General features: G+C 38.6%; 1 protein-coding gene across 6 annotated transcripts in view; it reads right to left on the bottom strand.

Moving 5' to 3' along the window:
* Positions 1–21,797, bottom strand: part of KIZ (kizuna centrosomal protein) — a 102,213-nt gene that overhangs the window by 36,796 nt on the left and 43,620 nt on the right. For 5 of the 6 annotated variants that reach the window (XM_048842430.2, XM_075127274.1, XM_048842427.2 and 2 more), the window contains 4 exons: positions 17,005–17,296; positions 8,185–8,319; positions 4,385–4,549; positions 381–531 (listed from right to left, as the gene is read on the bottom strand). In XM_048842430.2, coding sequence (XP_048698387.2) covers positions 381–531; positions 4,385–4,549; positions 8,185–8,319; positions 17,005–17,296 — 743 coding nt within the window. The remainder of the gene's footprint in view (positions 1–380; positions 532–4,384; positions 4,550–8,184; positions 8,320–17,004; positions 17,297–21,797) is intronic. The other variant, XM_048842428.2, reaches the window with a different exon arrangement.

Below are 21,797 nucleotides of genomic sequence, written 5' to 3'. Positions count from 1 at the left end.
AGAAACTGGTACGGGTAAAGTGGTACAACTGGCCACTACTATACTGGTATAATGGTGCTTATACAAATATCGCTTATTCCTATAAACGTATGCATATTTCTAAATAGCTGCTATCAGTGCACAAGCGAGAAAGGGAAAGAACAAAGAGTGAGAGATTAAACTTTCACAGTAGTGATCACTGATCACAAGAATCATAGCAGGGGACCTTTGTGACAGCTGAAGTCTATTTGTAAGTCTAAACAGGCTTTGAAAAAAAGATTTTTTTATATCTATTTTTCTCCAAAACCTCAGGCTGTAGCCACAGACACACATTCGCGTGCACACACACGAACGGTTTGATTACCAGTAAGCAAAACTGCTGAATGATCGCAAGTGCTAACCTGGCCGCCTTGTGCATTTTTTTCTGAAATCAGTAAGGTTCCAAACATCTCTTTTACTTCTTCCTTCAACAAAACATGGTGTTTTTTCAAGAATAAAATGTGTTTGCACAAACGTTCCCATAACATGGCAAAATCCAATGGCAGGTCACACCTGGAAAACAGACACATGCAGTAAATACGATAGACACGGTGTGCCAATAAAATGTAAAATCAGCCCACACTATTCATATCTTTTTGTTTTGTGCCATATAACCAATGAGATATTAACTACTTTTTAAAAAATCAATTTGTAATATCCTCGCTGAAAGTGGAAAACAACATTTCTGTGTCTACAGACTTTGTCCCTTTACACTTGATGAATCCTTGCCATCCCCGTCCTACAAATTTAGATGAAATGAATGTAACTCCTTTTATTCTGATTACCTCCTCCTTCGTGCACTCACCTTAGTGCTCACATAATCAATGTTGTTGCCATAGTCTGGGTACATTTAATAATACACTACATAGAATTATCAGAGATGATTAAAAATACAGTATAGTTGTCAATGTGCATGACAGTGTGATGCTTTATTCAGGATTTACTGAGTTTGTTCACTAACGTAAGGCTGCAGGGCCTAGGACCTGAGTTCGCAGAGCATGGGATAGCTGACTCTCTCACAGTCCCTCTGGGAGGCCATGCAGAGCCATAGCCAGGGTGGACTGTGGAGAATAGGCGCTGCAGGAAGTACAGCCCAAGGGACCCAGAGTGACAGTATCTTGCAGCCCTCTGATTGGCCAGCAACCCTATTTAACTCTGGAAGGTGCCCCAAGAAGTTTGCTGGTCAACACCAGAGATTTTGGGCCTGGTGCAACTCCAGACCTCATCTGGTCTCCTGATCAGTGGTCTCTGATCCCAGCCTGACCCTGACTCTAGCTTAGTACTACCTCTGATCCCCAGTCTCTAACTCCAGCCTGACTCTGATCATGACTGCTAGGCCACACCATGTATGCCCTAGTCTCTTACATCTTACTTGGCAATTTGCAAAATTCAGTGTTCCATAATAGATCTTCCAGTCATTACTATAAAATAGCAACATTCTATTGCACTGATACACACTTTACAAATATTCCTAGTCACATGATATACTGGATTAAAGGTAGTGCTGCGAGCCAGGAGGTCTTGAGTTCCGTTTCCCTTCTGCAACTATCTGGCCCTAATAATACTTTGCTTAATCTACTAAACAGCCTGATAACACTTTTTTCTCCAGCAGCTTTTTCAAAATCCACACTTATGGGGATTTGTCAGCAAAAGTGGCTTTTCAATTTTTCACAACAATCCAGATACTGAAAAATATTCCCTACTACATCTGGTAAAAAAATTATTTTAAAAAAATTGCTCCAATTCCGAAGAAGTTTCACAAATTCAAGAAGAAGCAAGTTTCATTTAATGCTATAGGTGTATTTTCCTGAGAAACAGCTTAGGAAATACTGCAATAATACATCAGTGCTCAGAGACGTATCTGTCTCCAAAGGACAACTAAATCCTGTGAAATGAATGGTACTTCACTGCTAATAAGTGCCCTGATCCTGCAAACACAGGCATTCCTGTAACTTTACTCATGTTATATATTAGGGCATAAACATTAAGGAGTAAGGCATGGGGAGGGAGTTCTGTTTTCATTACTGTGCCAGCAAATGATCTCTCTAATGAAACCTTCCCTTGCCTTGTGGCACGTGCATGAAAAGGAAACATTCTAGACTTCTACAATAGTATATACAAAATAATTAACCATTAAGGGTTCACACTTACAATAAAAATCAGGGAATGCAAAAGCTAAAGATTTCCTTCAGCAATGTTAACTCAAGCACATGGCAGATAGAGTTGATTTTATACTATAGATTTAAAAACTAAAAACAAATTGTAATAATATGTTAAGCAATTTAATTAGTATTTTTTATTTCTGTTCTTGCTTCAGGCCAGTAAAAGCATCATGACAGCATTAAATTTCTCTTGGGAAGTTACATTTTTTTATTTGAACTGTCCAACCTTTAAGGTCCATTCTTATAAAGTTCCATTTTAATTTCAATTTAGTTATCCCAGCCTCTGGATTAAGGAAATCAGGGATAGGCCTTAAATCCCAACCTACAACTGGGGAGGAGAGTACAAAGATTGGCCAGTCAGGGAAGCCAGTGGAGAACCATGAATTTCAAATTTCCGTGGCTGGAATATGAAGCCTCAGTATCTGAAACATGATCACACATTCAAATAAACTCTACTGGGGAGGGGGAGTGAAGGGGCATGAATGAGAGGAAAAAAATGAATAAGGGACTTGAAGCTGGTCAAAAGTATAAATTGTGAAGATGCTAAACAGACCAACTGCTATTCCCCTCATCCCTTTTTTTCAAGTGCATACATCCTGCGCAGCACACAGGGGCAGTGAGTATACCTGAGAGTACACACTTGTAAATGTGCATGCTCCGTTCCAAGTTTTAATATATGATCAAAACTTTGTTTAATTTCAAACATTTTTTTTTCAAATCCAGCAAAGACACTATTCATCATTGAAGGCTATCCCCAATTTAAGTTTCAAATTTCAGTCAATTTTAATTGATTCTAGTCTAATAAAGAAGTGCTTTGTTGTTTTTTTAAGTGAAAATAGTATTATTTCCTCTATTTAACTCAAAAATGACTGATTGAATTAGTTTGGAAACTGTGAGGAAAATTCTCCTTGGAACCAAGAGCAAACATCCAAAAAAGGTGTTTCTATTAAGAACTAGCATAAACATATGAAAACAGAAGTTTATACGGAAACAGTTTTGCAACATTTAATTCTAACTTTCACTACAAAGTGAATGTTTATAATAATGCACAATGTTTTCTGGGACACAAATAAATGCCTCTATGCTGGCCATATGTTTCACAACCTGGGCTCTCAACAGAATTACCAGTTTATCTGTAAGTATTGTATATGTATGTATCTTCCTTTTTAGAAAGATACTTTGTATAGTATTTCATAAACAGAATATAAACCACACACTGAGCACTCTGTTAGAAGCAGCTGTGTTTCCCTCTTCTCCTTCCCAGAAAGATGCATCTTTGTAAGAATCCTTATTTACTCCTCAAATTTATATCCCACATCCTTGTGGTTCCCCATTGCAACCACTCGCCTTTCAAAAATAAAGGACAACTATATGAGATCCCTTTCAAGTTTAATATTATTCCTCAATCAGCAAAAGGAGTCACTGTTGAGAAATTCAATCAATTTGCTGGCCGGGGTGCAGTACACTGGGAATCCAGTGCAAGTCTTCTCCCTGACAGTGCAGAGTCTATGATGACTAGGCAAACCAAAGAGCACTTTTTTGCTGTTGAAAGTCAGTCCACCTACCTTTCTAGGTTAGGGAAGTGTATATTTTAATGGTACATTTTGAAGTTGACCACTGGATTTTAGCCACATATCTCTCGTTAATGCAAATGGAAGGCAGAGCTAAATCTATATAATGTCTTATTTAAAATGAGAAAAAACTTTACACTTAACATGTAAAAGCAAATAGGTGCACAACCATTTAGTGAGAAGAGCTCAACTGAAATGATTTTAAAAACTGACTAGTAAATAAAAAAAAAAAAAAAGACTTAATCTGCTAATTTAGAATGCTTGAATCACATGGCTGATATTGAAGTGTGTGTAGATCACCTCTTGGAATTCTGAAATTTTTATAGCGGCAAAGAGTCCTGTGGCACCTTATAGACTAACAGACATATTGGAGCATGAGCTTTCGTGGGTGAACACCCACTTCGTCGGATTTATGCTCCAATACGTCCATTAGTCTAGAAGGTGCCACAGGACTCTTTGCCACTTTTACAGATCCAGGCTAACATGGCTACCGCTCTGACACTTGAAATTTTAATGTCACTCATAGGGTTTGACCTATATTCTGCTTTCTTTTCGTGACACATTCAGAAACAAATTCAGACAAAGAGTAAGAACATTAATTGTATGATTGCATTAGTTTTGTGACTATGATACCTGGTTTGTTTTTCATCTGTAGATCTACCTCTGTCATTAAGTGTTTTCCCAGGTAAGAGGCATCCATTCAATGTGTTCTGCAACAATCCCTGAAGCTGATGAAGGACAACTGCTTCACATGCCTCAAGGTCTTCCTCTTTCAAATTGCCAGTTTGATTACAAAAGCTATAAAATAAAACAAGTGCTGCATGAAATGTTTATTTAAGCCCAGACAGACAGCTAAAATAGGTTTGGATATAGAATCTGCAATAATTCTCATGGTTTATGGAATAATAATCAGTAATATAATCTAGACATAAAAATGCAGCCATGACAATGTCTCTTGACAAAGACATAAAATAAGAGCAATGTAGTTAGAAAAAGATTTTTTTTAAAAACCCAGGGATCAAATCCAACTTTTTAACTCCTTAATGCCCTTTGGCTGTGGATATTACACCTGAAAAATAATTATTCCCATGACAAGAAACACCACATGAATATTCCAGAGGAGCTAAACCAACCTATCAACCAATCTTTAAAAAGGTAAAGTTTTATATTGTTGATTATATCAAGATTAGTTCTTGCAATAACTTTTGTCACCTGGCAGCCTTGTGAATCCTGGATGCAATAAAATATATCTACCAGCTATTTTTTGGAGCTAAAAGTCTGGATGCAACCATTAAGATTGAAACAACACAAAGTTCAGTGCCATCCGTTGTAGTGGGACCATGCAAACACTTACATGTGTGCTTAACTTCGTGCACATGAGTAGTGCAACTGAAGTCAATGGGCCTATTCACGTGCATAAAGTTAAGAATGTGCATAAGTGTTCGCAGGACTGGGGCCTCGACATCAACAGTAGTTAAACTGATAAATTAAACAGTAATAAGTCACCAGGACCAGACGGTATTCACTCAACCGTTCTGAAGGAACTAAAATATGAAATTGAAGAACTACTAATTGCGCTACGTAACCTATTGCTTAAATTCTCAACCAGGGGTACACATCCCCCAGGGGCACACAGAGGTCTTCCAGGAGGTACATCAAGACATTTAGATTTTTGCCTAGTTTTACAATAGGCTACATAAAAAGCACTAGCGAAGTCAGTACAAACTAAAATTGCATATAAACAATGACCTGTTTATACTGTTCTATATACTATATGCTGAAATGTAAGTACAATATTTATATTCCAGTTGATTTATTTTATAATTATTTGGTAAAAATGAGAAAGTAAGCCATTTTTCAGTAACAGCATGCTGTGACACTTGTATTTTTATGTCTGATTTTGTAAGCAAGTTGTTTTTAAAGTGAGGTGAAACTTGGGATATGCAAGACAGATCAGACTCCTGAAAGGGGTACAGTACTCTGGAAAGGTTGAGAACCATGGGCTTAAATCAGCCTCTGTACCAGCTGACTGGCGGATTGCTAAAGTAACACTAATTTTAAATAAGGCTCCAGAGGCAATCCTGGCAATTACAGGTTGGTAAACCTAACTTCAGTACCAGACAAATTGGTTGAAACTATAGTAAAGAACAGAATTATCAGACACATAGATGAACACAATATGTTGAGGAAGAGTCAATATGGCTTTTGCAAAGGGAAATCATGTCTCACCAATTTATTAGAATTCTTTGAGGGGGGTCAACAAGCGTGTGGACAAAGGTGATCCAGTGGATATAGTATACTTCAGAAAACCTTTGACAAGGACTCTCACCAAAGACTCTTAAGCAAAGTAAGCAGTCATGGGATAAGAGGGAAGGTCTTCTCATGGATCAGTTACTGGTTACAGGATAAGAAACAAAGGGTAGGAATAAATGGTCAATTTTTACAGTGGAGAGAGGTAAACAGCAGGGTCCCTCAGGGATCTGTACTGGGACCAGTACTGTTCAACATATTCATAAATGATCTAGAAAAAGGGATAAACAGTTAGACGGCAAAGTTTTCAGGCAATTCAAAATTATTCAAGATAGTTAAGTCCAAAGTTGACGGCGAAGGGATCTCACAAAACTGGGTGACTGGGCAACAAAATGGCAGAAGAAATTCAGTGTTGATAAATGGAAAGTAATGCACATTGGAAAACATAATCCCAACTATATATACAAAATGATGGGGTCTAAATTAGCTGTAACCACTCAAGAAAGATCTTGGAGTCATTGTGGATAGTTCTCTGAAAAGATCCACTCAATGTGTAGTGGCCATCAAAAAAGCGAACAATGTTAGGAACCACTAGGAAAGAGATGGACAATGAGACAGAAAATATTAGAACGCCACTATATAAATCCATGGTACACCCACATGTTGAACTGCATCAGTTCTGATTGCCCCATCTCAAAAAAAGATATATTAGAATTGGAAAAAGTAGAGAGAAGGGCAACAAAACTGATTAGGGGGATGGAAGAGCTTCTATATGAGGAGACATTAAAAACCCTGGGACTGTTCAGCTTGGAAAAGAGATGACTGGGGGGTGTGGAGGATCTGATCGAGGTCTATAAAATCATGAATGATATGGAGAAAATGAATAAATAAGTTTTATTTACCACTTCACAGAACATGAGAACCAGGCGTTATCCAATGAAATTAACAAGGCAACAGGTTTAAAACAAACAAAAGGAAGTATTTCTTCACACAAGGCACAGTCAGCCTGCTCCCACGGGATGTTGTGATGGCTGAAAATATAACTAAGTTCAAAAAAGAATTAGATAAATTCATGGAGGATAGGTCCATCAATGGCTATTAGCCAAGATGATCAGGGATGCAACCCCATGTTCTGAGTGTCCCTAAACCTCTGACTGCCAGAAGCAGGGACTGGATGACCAGGGATGCATCACTCAATAAATTGCCCTATTCTGTTCATTCCCTTTGAAGCACCTGGCACTGGCCACTGTCAGAAGACAGGACAAGCTAGACTGATCATTGGTCTGAGTCAGTATGGTCACTCTTATGTTCTTAAATATAGTTATAAGTATAGGGATTCCTGGAATTGCCACAGTGAAGGTAAATACCATGTTGACGCAGAAAACAATTTCTAATTATATCCATTGTACAGACAAATAATTCTGACTTGTTTTGGAAACCTTCCTTATATCTCCCTAAAATAAACAGATCTTTTTTATGGCAACATTTAATTACAGATGCCAATCTTTAATAAATACAATAAAGACCTTTCACTCCCAGTGCCTGGATTTGTAGACATAGTGAGATGCCAAACGATGTGTTTCATAGCTGCAGACAGGCACAGGACAATATCACACCACTATTTACATACATTCTTCGTTACAGTTTTCCGCTGCCAACCCGGAAAGAAGCATATGGTATCATCACTTTTTACACTAATCCCAGCACTAATGGCCACTTCCAAGGGCTAGAGTAACCTTCTGAACATTTAGGCTGAGTAGAACCCTTATTTATTAAAATAATTTGGTGGGACGGGGTTCCTAATGTCATATTTCAGCTTTTTGCTGACAACAGAAGTGTGTTTTTTTGTTAACTACTGTAGATGTCAGTTTGGAGGAGGTCTTTCCCTCTCTGCCCCTTTTCACCAACAGAATTAAGACCACAGACCACCAGCTTATATCTCAAAGGTCACTGAACAGCTGCCAGAGGTAACAACTTCCAGTCACCAGAGCCAAATTCAAAGCTAGTAGCCAACAAACAATTTAAAGCAAAATTTTATTTATAGATGTTACAGCTAGGGACACTAAAGCAAAAGGACAATATAAATGGGATAGGACTGGGGAATAGGAAATACTATACGTTTCTAATGTCTACTTTTTAATTTAGAGTTCTGTTGATGTAGATCAAATGAAATTTGCATCAACCTTATTAACTTCTTCATTTTTGCCAGACTTATGGTTCCACTTTGGTATAAAGTTAGGCACTCAGGTGCTGCTTTCGCCACCAAATCTTCTATGAACTGGAGTAAATGGGAGAATCCTTCAAATGACAGACAATCCCTGAAGACAGATAACAAACAATGTTTTAAAGCTTTTAAAACTGCATTCTACTGAGCACAAGTCAAACAATATGTATACATTTAGATAGACTTTGCCTCTGAGCAAATTCTAAAATATTTTGATTTATATCCTTATTTTAATCTTTCACTCACACTAAGAGGTTTACAAAAAGGTTAAAAGTCTTGACAAAAAGGACAGAACTCAGGCAGACTCCCAAAATAAGGTAAATGAATACCATAAGAGGAAAAACAGATATGAAACAGAAAACTATATAAACCGCTTTTTAGAAAAGTGCTAAATCTACATTTATATTGCTAGTGAAACTGAGAATTACCTTTCAGAAAAACAATATTGCTGTAGTTCTGCAGAAAAAGAAAAAAAAAATCTTGAACTCCTACAATTCTTTTACATTTCTGCCAGTGGTCTTTGGAGGCCATGTTTCAATAGCACCAAAGTGTGTTTTATTTTTAATAAGGGTGAACATGTGTCCCTGTTTTCAGGGGCTGTCTTTGGGTTCCTGCCAGCTTCACAGAAATCAGCCCTTTGCTCTAGTTTTTGGAAACCTCTGTAGACTTGGCCACATAAGGAATAAGAAGCCATAATTATAATCCAGAATCATAATCTATAATCCATAATCCTTTAATACCTATATAGCACTTCTCATCCACAGATGACAGAGAGCTTCACAAGGACTTCAATGGCTACCAGGGTCAGTGAAATTGGCAACGAGATGGCTGGGTAAATTTGCGCTTCCTGATATATGTTGTCATCCTGCCCTCCCCTCTATCCACAAGAAACCTCAGGCCAACAATCCTCCACATGTAAAAGCAGATCAATAAGCAGAGAAACAAAAAGGAAAAGACAAAAATATAAGAACAAACTCTGCATGTATGAGCAGGAAAAATATAAAACGAGGGTTTATGGGTGAGGGAAAATGTAGAAAGGGGTAGGAGAGGGTTAAATACTGTTTTCTCCCATTAACTATAAAATGTCCTAGCCCTTTGAGAAAGAGTGGCAGAGATGGAGGAAGAGTTAGTATCTCTTTCAAAACACACACTACTGGGATGTTTGGAAAAATAAAGTATCAGAAAAGGAGTTTTACAGCGATGGGATGTGATTTTCAATTTACCACTAACTTCAGTGGGATCAGAGCTAGGCCATCGCCAAGTGCTTTGGGAAATCCTACTCGCAGGGTTTAAAAAAATATTCACCTCTTACTGACTTTTGGGAAGTTTTCTTAACTTGTTTCAGCTCACATCTCCAAAATGGCTTGTCCTACAGACTCCAAATTTGTTTTATTGCCCTTGATGTGGAGAGATACCTTTTGGCATTTGTTTATTTCAAATGGGGGAGTAGATGAACGTGGGTCAGAACTAGCAAAGATACATAGTATAAAGTGCTTGTGAGGGCGGATAATATATCCCATTCACCAACACAATAACTTTGATAAATTAATCCTTCCTTTCCCCCAAACCAAAACCACATGCTAATCCTTAACCAGGGACTTTTTCCATGTCAAATTTCACCTTTCACAACTTTCTTGAATCATGATCAAAAACACACCAGAATTTTTTTATAGGGCTGAAGTGTTTTTTTTCCCACACCCTTTTACTCAAAAATGGCTGAAAGGAATGGATTCAGCTTATCCTTTTACATACATACACACACACACACACACACACACCCTCTTTGAAAAGTGAAGCAGCATAAAAAATTTCAGCCCCAAAAGTGAATATTTCAGAAAGTTATGAGTGCCTCTGCAAAGGGGTTAAAATAGAAAATGCACTGCAACTTTAAAAAAGGCCTGCTAAGTTTTTTTTAAAGAATGCGTTTGTGCCCTCCTTTGCTTCTTTACAATGTTTAAGAAAAGGCCAGAAAGGCTGAGATTAAAGAGATATTTTCTCTTCTTGGGTGTGTTTTTGGTTGGTTGTTTTTTACTCTAGGAATATCAGGAATGTAAACTCTGGTCTTCCCTGATTTAACTGGAGGAACCCATAGATCACGATCCATAACTGAGTCGCCAGAATGTGTCAAAGGGTCACGTGGGAGGCCTCACGCTCACCCTGCAGTGGTGACTCACCGGTCCAAAGGGCTGGCTGAGCTCGGCTCTCCACTCCAGATGTTGCGACATGGTGCACGGGGTTGTAGACCACTCAGGTTTGGTTCAACTGCATTGCTGTCATGATGATGGGAGTCCAGCCATGCCAAATTTGAGTGAATGCTGCTGTGACCTCATGCACCAGGTCGCAATGCCCGGAGCAGAGCGCCAAGCTCAAACAGCCCCGCAGCACAGGACTCATTGCTCTGGTACAAACAGTGTACTTATTAGGTTAACGTGTATATTATAGATCATGGTAAAAAATATTTAGTGAGCCAGGTGTTTTTTGCACTAAAGCTATTCACTGGGTTGCAGCAGGCCACCAACATCTACCAATGGGTCCTGAGTCCAAAAAGGTTGAGAGCCACTGCGCCAGAAGGCTCAGAACATGTATTTTGTGACCTCTTGTCCTTTATCTGAAGATGTGAGCGTGCTGAATGTAAAGGCTTCTCTTCTCCCGAACGTTATTTTGATGTTGAAGTTACATAGGTGTTCACAGAGTATTTAACTCTCTTTCACTCTTTGCTCATCTTTCACTCTCTTGACTTGTGGTGTAAATACTTCACTTGTTATTCAACCAGTGTGCCAGTTAGACAGAACCTGAACCTCTAACAATAGAAAAAATACATACATTACATATACATATACGATCATTTGATCATTTTTATATACAGAAATACACACACACACACAAGTTCTTTTTAAAATCCTTCATAAAGAAAAAAAGAGCACAAGCCCTCTATTTCCCTTGCAGGTTGCCTTTAGCTGTAGTGGGTTTTACTGGCATCTGCTATAACGAAACTGCCTGTGAAGTTGAGACCCAGACACCAAAAAATTTCTTGGCTTTCTTTAAACTCTGCTCATCTTACCTGGTTGCCAAATGAACTTTATACGTATGAGTCTATAGTATCTCTGTGTTAATTTTTTTAAAGGTTTCAAAAATTAATCTGTTTTTCATAAAAGTGGTTACAAAAGTGTTATTTGTACTTTCTACTAGATCAGGGGTTCTCAATCATCTTTTTCTTTCTGAGGCTCCCCCAACATGCTATAAAAACTCCATGGCCCACCTGTGCCATAACTACTGGCTTTTTTTGTGTATAAAAGCCCGAGCTGGCATTAGGGGTAGCAAGTGGGGCAATTGCATGGTGACCCTGCAAACCTCTATTGCTCACGCTTCGGCTTCAACCCCATGTGGCGGGGCTCAGGGCCCCAGGCTTCAGCCCCATGTGTGTGTGGGGGGGTGTCATCTTTCTGCCCTGGGCTCCAGCAACTAACGCTGACCCTGCTTGGCAGACTCCCTGAAACCTGATCGCGGCCCTCCAGGGGGCCCTGGACCCCTGGTTGAGAACCACTGTACTAGACTATTTTCTCCCAAAAGAAAGTAATACAACAGTTTCAGTTTTTAAACATCCCTTGCATAGACCATATGATACTCATATATATTAAAACCAGAGACAGGCCTGAACTGAAACTTCAGATCTGAGTGCTGCTGGAACAATGGGACAGAGGGTTTTTAAAATCCAGATCTCAACTTTGCAGCTTGGGCCAATCTATAGTGAAAACATGTTCCTGTAAATCCTAATGGAAATTCTTTAAGTGATATATATTCAAACTCCATAGCAATATACATACATTCCCTTCCTATGTATGAGACACATCTTGCAACTATATGCAACAAACGTGTAGTAATAATCTACAATAGCATTTAAACTATCCAAAATCAATTAGATCCTGAGATAATTTCTTAAAATTACTGACACATTGAACAATTTAATTCCTTTAACTCCACTAACAGAATAAATTTAGTGACCACCTACAGGTCCAAAAACATAACTGGGACCTACCAGGGATTTGATGAAGCTACACCTCTATAATGATGCAAATTAAGATTTAAACATTGTAACAATGGAGCATTGCTAATCCTTTTACAGAGGTGTAAATAGCCATTCAGATTTTGATTTCAGATGGCCTGCTTTGTTAAGGAGTTTCAACAGAAGAACTCCACGAAGCAACAACACAGCTGGGCTACAAACTCTAAGAAATCTGGTTGCCAAATCAAGATTTTTATAAAATATAACAGTTTATTACAGTTTGTTCATTTTGCAATGATGGTTATACTCCCTCATATATAAAGCGGCAATATGTTCTCACTAAACTTTGCTAAGCTTTGCTTCAGTTCTGAAAAATACTAAAGCCCTGTCTTCCACTACAAAGACAAATTAAATTTAAACAGCTGTGCATGCAGTTTTTAGACTTGTAATACATACAACAATACTAGAGATCACATATGTAGTTAAACAGTACTTTTTCTTTTACTAAAATCTTACAAAACCTGTATGTTAGTGGCTAGCTCATTTCTTACTGTTTTACTCCCTCTGGGTGGTCTTTCCAGGGTGCCACTTGAAGGGAATACAATAACAAAAAGAAGGGGAAGGAAGGGACACCAACATAAAGAGAAACAAAATGTATGACAATCTGCAGCAGGCTATGGATCAGAGGTCAGCAAACAAGGGGTCCTTCTCTTTTACAGGTTGCTTCCTGGAAACAGTCTGATTAAGCTGACAGCTTGAATTATGTGTTACATTTTGTAATGCACAATCCATCTGTGCTAAGTCCTCTTCAATGCAGCTGAAGCAGCACTGGCAAAAGCTGTCTCTCCTCCCACCCCCAACACAGGCCTTAAAATAGTCATCATCTTTCTATGCATTAATTCTCTGGGGTTTTGGTTTTTTAGCCTTTTAAATAGAGGACTGGATAGCTCTGAGGAATGAACAACAACAAAAAAAAAAGATATGGAGCTTTTCACTTCTAGTTCACTGGTTCAAATCTGTAACAAATCAGTAGAGAACAGCAGTTGTTATAGGATAGCTGTTCAGTACTTTATGTGAAATGAATTACAGGTCTAGTACCACTCACAGTAAACAAGGTGACATCACAAAAACTATAACCAAAATTAGCAAAATCTAGAACACTTGTTGGCAGGCTCAGCAGAGAGGCCAAGAAATGAACAGGTGCAAAGAACAAACTACTCATCTCTCCTATTTGGTTCCCACAATATAGGTTGAATTTAGAGTGGAATATTTTAAACATACGTGTACTGTCACTCTCTGGCAGATAAAAAGAGAAACTCATTTGCCAATCCATCACTGCTCACATGAATGAAGCTCACTTTCTATATTTTATTAATTTTTAATAACTTGAACATCAAAATTGTCGCATTCAGCTGTTTAAGAAAGTACTGAATATAAGTCTGCTTCCTTAAACTACATTACAAGCTTTTAAAAAAAACCTGTTATCATAGCAACATCACTCATGTATTTTCACAGGTAACAGCTTGTCAGTATATTCAAGATAAAAATCGGACTTTAAGCAGTTTGTAACTGCGCTTTAATAACTCACTGTAAGGTAAAATGTGACATTAAAAAGGCTTTTTTTGGGGGAAAAAAAGGCTTTTTACAAAATATATTTGCAAAACAAACAAAAATTAAAAACTTAACTGAAGAGGCTCCACTGTTCTCCACTAAGTTGGATGCAGATAATGTCACCTGAAAACCAGTCACTTGCTGATGTGCACTAAAGATTTTTGTTTTGTTTTTAATTCAGCAAAATAGTGACCTCAAAATAGTTTGTCTCTGTAATTTCCTTTCCACACACCCCTTACTACTTTTAACCAATAAACCTAAAGTAGACTCGTGAACCCAGAGGAAAGGTGATAAATGGTAGAAGTGGCACTGAGGTCACAATAACATGCTTAAGAATTAACGAAGATACCAAGAGGCTGAGGGCCCAAACTATAACCATTTCAGTTTGATACCCAACCATTAAAATTTTACTTAATTACAACATAATTTCTTCAAATATAACCTGTGCACTAGTTTTTTGGGTATTTTTAATAACTATATGGGAAGTTTAACTAGTTTACAACAAGAAAAGGAGTACTTGTGGCACCTTAGAGACTAACCAATTTATTTGAGCATGAGCTTTCGTGAGCTACAGCTCACTTCATCAGATCACTACATCACTACATCTGATGAAGTGAGCTGTAGCTCACGAAAGCTCATGCTCAAATAAATTGGTTAGTCTCTAAGGTGCCACAAGTACTCCTTTTCTTTTTGCGAATACAGACTAACACGGCTGTTCCTCTGAAACCTGTCCTTAGTTTACAACAAAATATTTGGGGGCGGGGGGTAGAAGAATAGTAATAAATGTCACACCTTCAGACCACATTTCAAAAAGGGGTTATATTTTTACCAAGGTTATTTGTATCACAAACTCATTTATTAATCACTTTAAAACTTTGTGAAAAATCTCTTTGCATTTGAGAGTTACTATGCAAAATATCAAAACATTCAAGTCTGAATTTGAGTGACTAATAGGAGCAGTAGGATCTAAATGCTTCCTGTTTGCAAAATTAACTATGAAGAAACTACTTGTCTCTCCATAGGATCTTTCCCAGATACAAATATTTTGCATTCTATTTGTATTTTAACTTTTCAAAAACAAAAGCAAAATAAAATCTATATAATTCCTGGAGAAATGGATCAACTGTGATCACATTTTTATGACCCTGAAAAACTAAGACTTGACAGTTTTAGAGGCCATTACCCACTTTCAGCTTTGAGTCAAATTCCAGAGATAACGAGAACAAAGAACAAATGCTATCCAGGCTTAAGAAGAACACACAATATTTTCCATCTGTTTATATCAGCAGCTGGAAGTCACTAAAATCTATAGGGACAGGACAAAAGGTTACATTCCCACTGCTCAGCTATGACTTTTCTGGCACAATCAACCACTCTATACAACTTTCTTATGAAGTGCTATGATTAACAGGTGTTAAACAAAAGGAAAACTCTATAAAAGCTATTTAGATGTAAATTAGATGTTTCTGTAGTAAGCAATAGTCTAACACATGGTTTGAAAAACTGAAATGATAATGTTGCAGAAATGTATTTTAATGGATATCTGTGTTTTTCTGCTTAACTGTCATCTAGTAAAATATGAACCATTCCTGAAATCATTCTCTAATAAGACTATATGTGCATGTGCATATATTAAAAAAAGCAGAGATATGTTAAACATGTTAAAAAGACAAATGAACAAACAGATAAATAACCACCAGGGAGATTGGTTTAAAAGCCTCATTCATTCTTGCTGGATAACAAATGCTATTTTTCTTGGCTACATAGTTTTTATTTTTGTACTAACTCACATGACTCGAATCACCACCTAAATATGTTTAACCACATCAGTCCTAAACATTTTGCATGGGAACTGTTCAAGGATGAAGGAGGGGGAAAAAAAGCGGACAGGTAGCATCACCTGGAAGACAAGTGGAGATAATGTCAGTTTGGCAATAGAAACTGAAAGGAATACATGTATTTAGGAGGGTGGCTTTTCCTGATAATGGCCACTGGGAGGCTGTTGGGATCCAGAACAGTAAGGAGGCTAGGCAGTAAGGGAAGCAGCACTGAGTAAGAGGAGGAAGAGTATTGGGAAGCTGGCAAGGCAGGTAAATGGCAGGCAGCCATTGGAGAAGAGTGGGTACAATCAAGCAGGCAACAGGGAGAACGTTTGCAGCTAGGAACTAGGAGGAGCAAAAAGAAGGAAAGTCAGCAAGTGGAAAAGCAAGGAAAAGAAGAGAATATGTGGGCAGGAAACCTTGCAACGAGCGGGAGCAAGGGAGACTAGCAGCAGTGAAAGGCACAGATGAAGTAGGAGGTGGGGAAGAGCTGGGAGGAAAGTGCTGAAGAGCCTTGCCTACAGGAATGCAGCTGAAGAGACAAGCAGAATTGAAGAGCTGCACAACAAACTGGTGAGGCGCTCACAAACACAAAACTTTGTAAGATCAAAGGTTCACAGTGCAAAAGGAATGATATTCTTATTGCTTTACACCAAAGTGCTCCATCAGGTTGAAGTGAGTCAACCATAAGATATGATACAACAGATTCAGGAGACCTGGATTCACCTCCTGGCTCTGGCACAGGTTTCCTGTCTGACCTTGGGCAAGTCCCTTAATATACCTTGTGCCCCAGTTCCCACCTCTGTAGAATGGTGATCATGTTTCCCTACGTCACATGGGTGAGTTGTGAGGATAAAAGCCATTAATGATTGAAAGACACTCGGATACTGCAATGATAGGGGCCATAAAAAACATCTAAATAGACTTACACAGAGAACAAACAATGCATTTCTAAGATGCAGTTGCACACCTCGCAGGTGTTGCTTTAAGTTGTTAAGTTGAATGCCCAGGGAGTTTAACCACCTGAAAAATTCAAATTACCATGAAATGTACTGTTTAGTGAGTTATTTCCATTATCAAACTGAACTGATATACTAAAATAAGGAAAACAGTGAGACAACTGCATTTAATTGAAATCATAGAAACAGGCATCTCAAATTGTGTGATGAGTTCCAAAGTCAATTCATCACAAAAAAGAGACCCTCATTAAAATGTCTGCTTGTAGCAGCTAAGAAAGTTGCATATTCATATACATATTTTACAGTAATACAGATTGTCAACAGGACAATCTCCAGAAAAAAATCCTAACTAAATAATCACAGTGAGAAAATATTTAATGGCTTACTGTCTTGTTGCTGAATTCGCCGAAGAGTCTTCATCTGTCGTAGAGCGGCTTACTGTTTGCAAAGAAAAATGTTCTTTGGTGGATCCGGTTTCTTTTTCTTGTTCCAAGTTCATGGATTTTAAGGCTGTCTTGCAATCCACATCTCCTAGGCTCTGCTGTAGTTCAACTGTGTTTATTATCTGATCCTCTTCACTCACAGAAACTGTAAGGTCACTGCTGCTGTCTAAACTTTCATCTTCTAGCTCCAGTGTGTTTGCAGAGGGCCACAGAGTATCTGTGTGTTGGGCTCGACCTGCAATAAAAATATGACAAATATTGCCAACATAGTAACAGGAGCATGACAAAAAATATACATTGCACTGCGTTGCAATGAGACCCAGCCAAGTACATTTAATATATGTATTAATTCATACAGTCTAAAACCTCTGCTCCTTCTGCACATTTTTCCAGGGTTCTCCAGATATCCCAGGTTTCCATTCCTTTATTCATTTCATTGACATTCTTGCCTAATGGGGATGGATGCAGCTTTCTCTGGAATCCGTCAATGTGGCATTGGAGTCATTCTCAGAGTTTTTGACGATCACCACAAACCTCTCTCTCAACAGATGCAGCGCTTGTTCTACAATGCTCAAAGCTCCTCCTGACTTCGAAATGAGGAACTAAGTTTGAGTCTTGTACTTGGATTCCTCCCCCTTAAGTAAAAAGAAAAGGAGGACTTGTGGCACCTTAGAGACGAACAAATTTATCTGAGCATAAGCTTTCGTGAGCTACAGCTCACTTCATCGGATGCATTCAGCTCACGAAAGCTTATGCTCAGATAAATTTGTTTGTCTCTAAGGTGCCACAAGTCCTCCTTTTCTTTTTGCAAATACAGACTAACACGGCTGCTACTCTGAAACCTCCCCTTAAGTAATATGTCAAACTATTATTATAAGAGGGACTCACATGCCACGTTACAGCACCCAGAAATTTCCCCGTGACATACTCCTAACCCTGCAGGTACTCTCCCTACATGCTGACCCTGCTGTCCTTTTTGGAGAAACTCCCTTGTGATCTGTGTTCAACCTACAGAGACACTCTGAAGCTGCTATGCTTTTTTTTCTTTAGGGACTGCCCCAATAGGAATACTCCTAATAGGCTGGCCCCACTTCTTAACCAACCAGAGGAATATTCCACGGCCTGCCGGGCAGAAAAGATTTCCCAAAATCCTTGGACTGTTTCCTTCTGCTCAGTCTCATGTGTAACGAGTTCATGCAATTGCATGAGTGGCCACATATTTCAACATTTTGCCAAGAAGCTGTCAGTCAGTTAGTGCTGCATAAATCCATAAAAACGGTTATTTCCTTAGTATCTTTCAACTCTCTAACTTGTCCACCTACTACCTAACCTCCTTCTTCATATTTGTGTATTAGTCTATGCTTTCCTCACAAGGGGTGTTCAGTGGATCCCCTATGCCTCCTCTGGGCTGCAAGTGAAGGGGATCCTCCACAATTTAAAACAGCAACAAGGATTAAGACAGCCTCCTCCAGCAAATCTATTCCGACATAATGGGGAAGAATGGCCTGAAAAACGGTCTTGGGAAGGCAGAAGTGTGTTTGAAGAGGAGGCAGCTGTTGTCTGGAGCTTCTAATCTGTGCAGGAGCAGAGCTATATGCCTGTTGGCTTGGAAGTTGTGCATGGCAGCTGATTTCCCTTGCTGCTCAGCAGAAAGAGGTTGCACTAATCTTCTACGATACAAATAAAAATAATCACTACTAACATTTTCATTTTCTGGTGCATTTTTAGAATGTCATGAAAATGTATCAAACAATTCGGTAATCAAGTAACATTGCCATGAAACTCCCAAGTTCCCACAAGATTCACTGCAGTATCAGTTATTTCTAAAATTAACCCAAGAGTGTTCACAGGGTCTTGCTTGTGCTGCAAAACAGAACATTTCCTCCCTTCCCTACACTGAGCTTCATTTTTATTTGAAATTATGGCAGATTTCAGAAAAATAGTTTTTGATACAAATAACGACAAGATCTTATATTCTATTTTCTGTTTCCAGCATTCAGGATATGAATAAATGTAAGAGATAAGCTATTACTTTTATTTATTTTATGTTGCTTTTATACATATTATGCTGCCATTTCTGAACAACAGAAAAGTACTCAAAGGAAAAACAGCTTCAAGCCACAATGTACTGCATAAACACCTGAAGCTTAAAGCATAGCTTGTGTCCAGTTGTGGTACACACAGCAGAGCCAAACTTCCCTGTAATTTGCAGCATGAAAGACCAAACTTTTATGAGAACTAGAACAAAAAATTCAGACCTGGATTACTTTAACCTTAGAACTCTATAATGTAGGTTTGACATCATAAAGACATAGAAGCTCTCCCCCTACCCTCATGGGAAATTTGAGGTGGTCACCGATCGTTCTGATTTTGAATCAAACTTATGGTTTCCCTTAAGATAGAAGTATTACATTCCAAAATTAAAAGTATTTTTCCAAACGTGACACTGACCACCTTAACATTTCTTTGGGGAGCAAAAGGGGAGAGAACAGACATTCTGCCAAATCTGCTTTGCAGAGCCTTAAAACCAATATAAGCCAGGTTGGTGTTGTCTTGTTCCACCTCAAATAATGACAGTCTTTCATTAACTGGAGAAGTGGCAAATATGTCAAAGTGACAGTAGAGACAAAGAAAAGCAAACAGAGTCCTGAAAGCAAGAGAAATGGAAAAACCACAAAAAAGGCAACAACAGGATGCCAAAGAAGAGAACAAGAAGTATACAGGGTAATATGAGGAGACTGCCAGCTTTTGTCCAAAATTTGTGATCATTACATTGAGAGGCAGTAGCCCCCGCCTCCATTAAGGTTGCCAGTAATTTTCATTATAAAGTTCCATTTTAGCAATCCTTATATGACTTAGAAAATTGGGTTAACCTGAAAATTGACATATTTACTGGAAAGGCAGAGGAGAATATTTCTGCAAGCTGTTAAGAGCAGTTTGATCAATTTTCTTGAGTTACTCATCTCTACCACTTGAGCTAAAAATAATAACTCCATTAGCAGATAATGGTGGGTTGTTATCATTTGTGCACCAAGCCATTAGAGGGGGCTAAGACACAGTTTCCCAGTAGGTAGTTTGCCAGATTGTAGCACAAAACTGGGAATCATGGTTTCTGGGTTCTGTTCTTGGCTTTGGGAACAGGGGGAAGTATGGTTCTTCCACTAGGCCAAAGGATATTTGATTGTGGGAAACAGTGTTTGTGAATCATATGCCTATGAAACATGGTTCTCAGCAGGGCATGGGACATTCAGAGAATAATGAGTAAGCATGTAATGAATTCATCTAATAGTACTAATAGTCATTCCCAAATCTCATACAAAATCTTGTCTACACGCAAAAGCTGTACTGCTTTAATTATACCGATACAGTTAAAGTGGACCAATCCCCCTAGTGTGGACGTAGTTATATGGTATAAAGGTGTTGTATAGCAGTACATCTTATGCCCCTTCCAGGATGGTAGAACTGTATTGGTATGCAGGGTTTGTGCCAGTATAACTACATTAGTAAAAGAAGAAAATCACATGTATAACTGCCATATTGGTGTGCAGACCAAGCCTTGGTCAAATCTGGATGGATTTTCACAGTGATAGCAAATAGCACCTCTCTTCCCTCAGGACAATTCCCTGGCAAATTTCAAGTTTCTCCTCTAAAGACCTAAGGCACTAGATATATATTTTTTAATCATCTGAAAATATTGTATCATTGGCAAACCTACCTATTCTTCAGTAGCTTTATTCTCAGAAACAGATTAACTATTCTGCACAAACTTTCTGAACAAAATCAACCTGAGGCAGAGACCAAGCATGTTTCCCAAGTAAGTAAAACAAACATTAGAGTGGTTAATAGAAAGATCTGATACTACAGTACCTTAGTAAAAATTCTGGATATGGCAATAAAAACACCTTGCTGCCCTGGTGAAAGGCAGTAAAAGAAGGATTATCAATGAGGTCTTGGATCTCAAAGACTTTCCTTGTCCTACTAGCTAAAGTTATGATCAGTAGAAAGACCACCTTCAAAGGAAGATATGGGAGAGAAAAATCACTTGGTGGTTCAACGAAAGCACCCAAAGGCCAAGTGAGACCCAAATTCCATAGTCACATCCCTGGTTAGTCTGTGGGTACCAGTATATCAATAGGCCTGACCTCCAACACCTGCCCCCGCACCAAAAAAGAGAGAGAGCTGGGATTGGAAAAAATAAAAATATCAGTTCTTTGGAGAGACCTAGCAGACCTGGATATTCCAGATGATGTGCCCATGCCAGGGCTGTCAGGTTAAACTGCGATTTGTCCTACCAAATTTTTTTACAGGACCTTGGACATATCCACCAATGCAAAAGAAAGGCATGTGTCAGCAAACTGGATCCCCATCTATTCTAAAGCAAAACCTTACTTGTTTGGTATTGAGGCTGGTCACAGAGAAATGCCTATTTGAATTACCTAATTTGGCCAGGATCAAGTTCCTCACAGAGTTCTTAATGGTCCTGTGTGTGGTTCGTACTACTGTGAATCACGTCTTTGGTCATAACAATCAGATGCACCACCAATGGGGACACTGTTTCAAATGCACCATTCTCAGAGACAAACCACTCTAACAGGGGAAACAGAGATCACTTGCTACCCCAAAACCAAGACAAAGTCCAAGGAAACACGCTTCTGTGCTGGGATTCAAAGAAAGGGTACAAAGAAGGAGTCCTCTTAACTCCTCCACAGCTAAGCAGCTTGGCGTGAAACAGCTGC

The sequence above is a fragment of the Caretta caretta genome, chromosome 3 (assembly GCF_965140235.1).
Source record: "Caretta caretta isolate rCarCar2 chromosome 3, rCarCar1.hap1, whole genome shotgun sequence".
NCBI classification, from domain to species: domain Eukaryota; kingdom Metazoa; phylum Chordata; order Testudines; family Cheloniidae; genus Caretta; species Caretta caretta.
The sequence above is the reverse complement of the archived record's forward strand: the minus strand, read 5'-3'. Positions and strand labels throughout refer to the sequence as shown.